An 8,642-nucleotide genomic window follows, 5' to 3' on the forward strand; every position below is an offset into this window, starting at 1 on the left:
CTCTAGGAAATCCTTTTCCAATCAATGTAAAATAAATATTACAAGAGTTTAATTTGCTTCTAAGAAAGTTGTAATCACCAAGTGATATTTCTCTTAAGTTCTAGTTCGTAACACTCACTAAAATATTACAAAGTTGTGAGGTTGAAGATGAAGTTCTTCTTTGCTTTTGTTTGATTTCACGTAAGAGAGTTGTTGCTGCTTCTGAATCAGAACTTCTATTTATAGGCGCTGGAGGTAATTTTAATTTTCATTGATTTGATATTACTTTATAGAAACACTAATACATACTTATTAATGTAAATGTGTATATGACACTAGAGTTTACTGATGATTCGAAGTTGAAAAAAATGGATCACTTATGCTTGTGCTGCTTGGAGGAGTTTTAAGTCACAACTCACGAGTAATTACATTAAGAAGCCTAAGCCTAATATTGAGCGCCCATGGGCGAAATATTCTTATCTAAACAGGAAGGTTTGTAAAACGTTTATGATGTTTCATAGTTCCGAGAAGTTCATGGTTAGTACCAATTGAATTTTCTGATAATTTTATAGATACAACCATTATCGTTAATATTTCTACTATGTTTAAAACAGGTTAAAAGTGAAGCGGGAAAGGAGAACAAGGCTAAAAAAAATACCCCCATAATTTGTCTTGTGGGATATGCGAGTGATCGAGAACCATCTCCACCAACACGACATGAGAGGTGGAAGAGGGCTCGGCAAATGCCAAATGAAGAATACATTTCTAAGGCCTCAAGATTAGTCGCTAAGAGAATTGTAAGTACGTAGGACTTGTTGTGCGTATGTTAAGTTTTATTTAAATTTATTTCATATTTAACAATGTATCTCTTATCATGTTGTGTAGGATTTGTTGGTAGCCTCAACCCGTGAAGGTTCCTTTGTTCCAGAACCACGACAAGGTATATTAGTAGAAGCCATCGAAACAAAGGAGCACAATGGGCGTGTCTGTGGTGTTAGAGATAACTTTGGCCTGAGAAAATATTTTGGTTTATCTAGAAAAACCTCTGGAAAAACACAAACTGAAACGTTAGAAAAGTTACAGAGAAAGATTAATAATCAACAAAAAATAGTTTCAAGTGAAGTTAGAAATGGAGCAGAAAACTTGCATGAGAGAATTGGAATACATAAAAGAGTTATAAGCGATATGTGAGAATATTGTGATATTTCTGTTTTGTGTATATATGTTAGAATATTGTGTTAATTCTATTATGTGTTCCTGTGTTTTTTATGATGCAGAGAATAAGTGGTACCTTCCAACTATGTACGAATGAAGATGATGATGAGGATGATCAATTGCTTGCTAGAAATTTTGGATGTGGAGCAAGCACAAAAGGGAGTTGTTCAACTGCTCCCACCGGTCACGAGATCGATAACGGGTTGTTGAATCTCTCTGAAGGATCATATGCCAAAATGTTAAGTGCCATTATGTGCCACGAAGACGAGTTATTTACTCTTGCGCTAAAACATGATCCAGATATTAAGGGGTTAGAGGAATTCATATTTTATCCTAAAGATATAAAGGATTTGATTGTTAGATAGAAGTGGTTGGACTTAGGGCTAATACAAGTTTGGTGCACGTAAGTATATCTCATTATGGTACATTTATTCTTTTTTGTAATTCCCCACATGTATTTTTTATTTTGTTTAACCATTTAGGTACATTCACCATGTTAGTATAGAGCTAAATAAATTGGATACTTATGGATTGTTGGATCCAGTTAGAGTACGATTTACATGTAATACTTAAAAATAATATTGAAGACTTCTTAACATCACGGATAGCATGTGGGAAAGAATGTTACTTAGCACTATTCCTCCATAAGTGAGTAATTTTAAAATAATGGTTTATCTATTATAGTTAGTTTTCATGTTTTATCAAATACTAACTATATATGCATGTATTATTCAGACAGAGAGCATTTTAAATTGATTATCATATCTCTTCGGACGAATATGATAACTACAATGTGTTAGTTAAACAGACCACTTGAACATAAGATGAAACATATCATTACTACGTAACTTTATGTTTATGAGACTTTTATTATTATTTTTTAAATTTGTAATTATCTTAGAGTCTAATATTTTTAAATAATTTTTAATTTATAGTGTTGTGGACAGACATTATATGATGAACAACTCTTGAAAAAAGCTCCAATTTTGTGAGCTCAAGGTAAGTGGATAACTTGTGACATATATATATATATATATATATATATATATATATATATATATATATATATATATATATATATATATATATATATATATATATATATATATATATATATATATATAGATATATATATATATTCATGAAATGTACGTTTATATATATTCACGCGAAATGTTTAAATTTGTAGACTAGGAGACAACTAGAGGGATGGGAGTGTGGGTACTATGTAATGAACATGTATAATATCGTCTCTGCCGACATTGTTGATTCGTGGGATAAGGTATATATATTGTCATGAAATTTGTTTACAAATAACATATTAATGTTAAAGTAATTTGCTATTATATTTCAAAAGACGTGATATTCAATTTTCTAAAACTTTTTTATGTAGATGTTCAACGGCCTGACATATTTCTCTCTCAATGACTTAGAAGACATTCGTAAACGTTGGGCGTTTGTGTTCAACGCGTTGATTGAAAAAGGGATGGTATTTTATCATGACTTTGCCTTTGATGGTTGTAAATTTATTTTTGTTGCTTAATATGTGTATATATAACATTTTTGTAATATATGTATAATATACAAGTTATTTATTTTGTGTATAGGTTATAATACATTTGATAATTTGTATACAAGTTAATTATGAAAAAATTACAGGCTTGTAATATATAGAAAAATTAAACTGAAATAAAAAAACAAATTATTTAGTCACGGTTATTATACTAACTGTTGTTATAGAAAGAGCGAAAAAATAAATAACCATACAATCACTAGGTATCGAACCCATGACATTTCGCGTCATATCACAACGGTTATTTACTTTGACCGTTGTGATATAAGACGCACTAACTATTTTATTTCAACGGTCTTACGCCAGTGGTGGAAAGCATCATACATATACTCACATCTTACCTTACAACGGTTTGTCTGACGTGGTTATATCCCTTTTCCAACCGTCATGGTAGGTGTTTTTTCGTAGTAGTGAGTACAACTTTAGATTCATTTTAGACTACACACAACAATCGGTGGACTCACTGACGCACAAACACATTTGAATCTCAACAAATATATTTTAGAGCCTTTTTGTTTATAAACATATTTGAATCTCAACACATATATTTTAGAGCCTTTTTTATTTATAACTTATTTCTTCAATTGAGATGACAATCAAGAATTTTTTTTGGATCAACCTCCTTTGAATCCTTACAACTTCATTTAGTGTCTTTTATTTATTTTATTTATGGCCTATTCTTTTGATTTAATTGCCAATCAAAAGAAAAAGTTTTGATCAACAATCCCGACAATTACATTTTAACATATTTTTATTTTTATTTATTTATGATATATTCCCTCAATTGAAGGAGATTGTATAAAATCATATATTCGACAAGCATACGCACATATGACAGAGGGAGATCATCCAATTGTCTCAAAATGAAAAAAAAAAAAAAAATATATATATATATATATATATATATATATATATATATATATATATATATATATATATATATATATATATATATATATATATATATATATGATCACCTTTTAATAATATTCATGTTTGGAGAGAATTTGACACAGCCTAACTCCATAATTATTTTTTCAATACCTTGATATGAGATTGATCATTCACCTTATTTTAGATGGATGGGTTCAATTTAATTTTTTTTTTCGTTATTTTCTTTGATTATATGTTTTACTTTTTTTTCATATTGATTATATGTTTTACTTTTTTTTCACTTTTATTGCATGGGTCAGGTATAAGTATAGTCCATCCATTTTATACATTTATTTTTCAATTTATAATATAGAATTGGTCATTTCCAAAAAAAAATAAAAATACTGATTGTTGGAACATAACTCTTCTATCACAAGGAAGCTACTCTGAACATACCCCTTATCAATAAGGAAGAAGAAGACCTATCTTGTTGGATGGCTTCTAAGGACGGTTACTATGATGTTAAGTCTGGTTATAAATGCATTATTAATTGGGAAAAAACTAAGATCATTGACGTCTCTGACCCTATCAGGAACAAACTATTTTGGCAATAACTATGAAAATCTAATGATGCTTATAGACAAAAAATTCTCATAGGAGAATCATGCACATCATCATTCCTACGAGAGATTAGATATCTAACAAAGGCCTCAATGGTATTCCTATATGCCCTCGATATAATGAAAGCAATTATGAGAGTGACTACACCCCCTTAAATGCACATTGAACAGACTGTGCTCCAAGCTTATGCTTTCAAATGAATGTAAGTAAACAAAACACACACACCCAAAAGTATGTAAAGCACTATAATCTGAATGAGTTTTAAGAAGACGAAAGAAAGGAGAATCACGATCAATAACCACAAAAGGAAGTGGTACAAAAGCTTGGAGATGTAAGGTACGAGTTGCATCAAGAAAATGACAAGTCTTATGTTTTGCCATGCCATTTTGTTGAGGGGTATCGAGACTAGATCGCTGAAATAAGATGCCTTTTTGTTCTAGGTATTCTTGAAACTCTTGAGACATGTACTTATCACGAGAGTAAGCGTAAATATATTTAACAGTTGTTTGAAATTGAGTTTCAACATATGTCAAATATTTCTTAAACATAGAAAACACTTTAGATATAGAACTGAGAAAATATATACAAGTAAAATGACTATAATCATAAATAAATGTGACAAAATATTTATAGTGAGCATGAGAAGCTATATGAGACATTTCCCATACACCACTATGAATCATCTCAAAACAAGTGGAAGCACGCTGAGCACTAGGCGGAAAATGAAGTGTTTTACTTTTATCCAATTTGAAAATATAACACGAAAAAGAGGCATTAAAAATAATATTTTTATTTTCCAACAAACCAATTTTACATAAATGAGACAAAACAGCTGAGTTTGGATGGCCCAATTTTCTATGCCAATCCTCATAGGAATTCAAAATGTTATTACACGCAAGAGATAAATGATTAGAAAAAACTGTATTGGAAAAAATCTTTTCACTTTAAGCCTCTTTGTGATCACCTTCCCCGACACTTCTCCCACACAAGATAATCAGACTGAGAAAAATCAACATTACAATTGTTGTCCACCATTTGGCCAACACACAATAGATTAAAAGCAAATCCAAGTGAGACAAGCACATTCATAAAATCAGATTTTATGTCAACAACATTAGTGATAAACAAGGTATTACCATCACCAATTTGAATTTTTTTATTAACAAGATAAGAATGTAAATTATGCAAGTATTCAGATGAACCTGTCATGTGATTGGATGCACCAAATCAAGAAACCATGGACGAGAAACATGATAAGACTTACTTTAAATACCTAAGGATGAAAGGGCAGTAAGTACCATTTGTTGAATAATTTCAGGTTGTAGAGAACTAACATCACATATACCAATGGTGGAAGAGCCAACGGTATGGCTTGTAGTGGCATGAAATGCCTTCACCGAATGATGTGTTGGTCGTGGAGGACGTGTTCAATAGTTAGAGATGATATGGCCCCGTTATTTGCAATAAATACAAAAAAATTTATTGCAGCTATGAGCAGCATGTCCAATTTGTTTGGAAGAAAAACATTGGACATGTCCCATATCAGGACCCTTACCTCTACTTTAAGTAGCATCTGCAATTGCCACAAGTTCGGAACTAACAACATCATGAGACATGGTTCCTTAAGTAAGTAAATGTAGTTCCTCCTTGATGAATTCACCAACACAAATATTAAAATAAGAAACAATATTCCTATTTAACAACGATATCCTATATACGATCACCGAACAACAAGCACCAGATCTGCGATCACCGAATAACAATTTGTGATTACTGAACAACAATCAGACATTATTGAACAACAATTTGCAATCAGCAATCACTGGAAATAAATTAAATCTCAACCAAACAAGAATCAACTATCAGCGAGCGACAAATATTAATCAATCGCAACCAAACGAATAAGAACAAGAATCGATTGCGATAACAATGCAGCAATGAAAATCTCCCAGACGAAATAACGAAATGGAAACCAAAAACTTAGAATTGCAAGTAGCGACAAGGCTTCATAGTGGCATGCCAAATAAGTTTTTAACATATTAGTATATGTAGGTTACTGCGCAACAAGGTGCATATGTAGCTAGTTGTTTTAATCTCAATGATAAATGTAAAGAGCATCCAGAAGGACCTCGACGATTTACAGAATCTGGACATCGTCGGTTTCTTCCCTTCTGGTAAACCATGTGCTTCATAATGCTTATATTTTTTCTATATTTTTGAATTTATGATGATATTTTGTTATTATGAAAAGGTATAAGCATTTTGAGAAATTTGCTCCATTGGGTGGGGAGCAAGCCACAGTAGAACATCCTGGAGACTGGGTTTCCATTGGTCACATCACTCAATGGCTTTGGTATTCTGTTTATGATACAAAACAAACTTCTTTTCTTTTTTGTTAAACATGTTATTTATATATACAAAACATTTGTTTTGTTATTCAACTTGCAGCAAGCAAGTGAATTGGCGCATATGGTATTCGGTCGTGTCCGAATGGACTAGAAGATTCGAATTCGGGAGGGATTCAAGCCGAGTTTAATTTGATCCACAAACAAAATTAAAGTGTGAATTATTTTTTCTTGGTGTTTCTCTATTAATTCTTTTACCTAATACTTTATGTATAGTGATCTCAACTCTTGTTTGGAAACAATTTGAGAAAGAATTATGACCAACATTATTTGGACAAGATATGAGTTGATACATTTTTGTTAAACAACATGATAGTTAATCTCATATAATAAAAGTTGACAGACACTATAGTTAATGCTTTATTTTTCTATTTGCAGTATATGCGTAAACACTTAATCTTATAAATTTATATTGTGTTAAAATGATAGTCAATTATTTTCTATAGTACAACTAAAATGATAAATACATGCGCAAATTCCAATTTAATATTTCCACTTCTTCATAATACAATGCAAATAAAACATATAGAAATAATTGTGATAACCAGCAGATACTAAAACTACATTCACTTGAAAAATTATAGTTGGAGAGTTGAATCATTGGTGTTACAAGTTAATTTGAATATGGAACCATCCAAATAGGTGGTGGATCCATCTTATTTGCATAAGGAGCGAAGAACTTGACACTTGAATCTTGTAGATTGAAAACACCCCAATCATGTCCACCATATGAATAGTCTAAATTCATCTCTTCCCATCTATCATCGCTAAAATAAATTAAACTTTCTTTGTTACCACATTTAGAGGCATCCATTAACTTTGACTCATTGGCACCTACAAACACAACTTGACCATCCAAAGATTTTATCTTTTCCCACTTTCTCTTCACCAAGTCAAGTTTGTACATATTAAAATGCTTTGTTCTATAAGAACAAATTTCAACCTGATCCAATCGATTGCCTCCTTCATAAACTACTTCACCATTAGCATGCACGAAATTACCAATGAACCTTTCTATCAACAAGAAATCTCTTTTGGATATCACCAAATAAAATTTAGTTGAAAACTTATCTATTGGAAATTTCACCTCTTTTTCCTTATCTAAAATCATAGTTGGATAATTAACTTCCAAAATCTTTCTTGGAATCTTCTGACGAAGAAAATCCCATCCTTCAATAGATCCGTCTTCATCCAAAGCATAAAGAATATTTTTATCAAACACAATATCAGAATAAAATCGTTTCGCATCATAGAGTTTAACCCACGAAGCATTATGGTTATTGCAAAAAGCAATCCTACACGGGTAATCATACATGATGGCAAGGGTGTATTGTGAAGCAGATGGAGAAGACATCAATATCGCTTGGGATACAAAAGTCTTACGAAGGGATTGAACATAATAGGAATAACTGGGAACATTTGTATGTTGAATGAATGAGGTGGTAAAAGGTGGAACATGAATAAAAGTATTACAAGATGGATTTAGAAGAAAAGGACAACCTTTGTTGTCAAGAAATATCAAGAAATTGTTTGAAGAGCCTACACACCAAGCACCTCCATAAGAGTTGAAGATAGTATTCCATTTGTAGTATTTGTTATCGAAGAGAATGAGAATGTTTTGATGAACATTGTTGTCCTCGTCTTCATAGTTCGTTTCTTGGTTGAATGATGGAAGGATAACATAAGGAGTTGTTGAGAGGAAAGTCATTCTCATTCAAGTTATGGTGTAATGTATTAGGAGAGATTCTCAAAATTATATATAGGCAAATGTATTAAGGGTCCGCTGTATTCTAGTTTTCAAATCTTAAAAATTAAGAACCTCTTTTGAATAAAAAAAAATTAACTTTAAAAAAGAAACTGTTTTTCATTTTACAATTTTATAAAAACTAAAAAAGAAAAACAAATAAAGAAAATTTTGCTTTTCTACTTATGTTTCGGAAACTCCCAAAATATAGAGAATTAACAATCTTTAATAA

At 31.2% G+C, this 8,642-nt stretch overlaps 2 protein-coding genes across 2 annotated transcripts; one reads left to right on the top strand and one right to left on the bottom strand.

The window, feature by feature from the left end:
* Window positions 1-220: 220 nt before the first annotated feature.
* On the top strand, window positions 221-1,832 carry LOC131624010 (uncharacterized). Its single transcript, XM_058895008.1, has 4 exons — window positions 221-471; window positions 594-776; window positions 865-1,166; window positions 1,257-1,832. Exons 2-4 carry the CDS (start codon window positions 723-725, stop codon window positions 1,261-1,263), a joined length of 363 nt encoding a protein of 120 aa, XP_058750991.1. The 5' UTR covers window positions 221-471; window positions 594-722; the 3' UTR covers window positions 1,264-1,832.
* Window positions 1,833-7,279: 5,447 nt separating this feature from the next.
* LOC131624023 (uncharacterized) lies at window positions 7,280-8,374 on the bottom strand. Its single transcript, XM_058895022.1, has one exon. The coding sequence runs from the start codon at window positions 8,372-8,374 to the stop codon at window positions 7,280-7,282; it is 1,095 nt and encodes a 364-aa protein (XP_058751005.1).
* Between the last annotated feature and the right edge of the window lie 268 nt (window positions 8,375-8,642).

The sequence above is a fragment of the Vicia villosa genome, unplaced genomic scaffold (assembly GCF_029867415.1).
Source record: "Vicia villosa cultivar HV-30 ecotype Madison, WI unplaced genomic scaffold, Vvil1.0 ctg.000098F_1_1, whole genome shotgun sequence".
Taxonomy (NCBI): Eukaryota; Viridiplantae; Streptophyta; class Magnoliopsida; order Fabales; family Fabaceae; genus Vicia; species Vicia villosa.

What these genes read in the sequence shown, in the direction of transcription:
- LOC131624023 (XM_058895022.1), bottom strand. Translation starts at nt 8,374, where the DNA reads ATGACTTTCCTCTCAACAACTCCTTATGTTATCCTTCCATCATTCAAC.
- LOC131624010 (XM_058895008.1), top strand. Translation starts at nt 723, where the DNA reads ATGCCAAATGAAGAATACATTTCTAAGGCCTCAAGATTAGTCGCTAAG. An exon ending in GATTAGTCGCTAAGAGAATT is followed by an intron (nt 777 to 864) that starts GTAAGTACGTAG and finishes CATGTTGTGTAG; the next exon opens with GATTTGTTGGTAGCCTCAAC.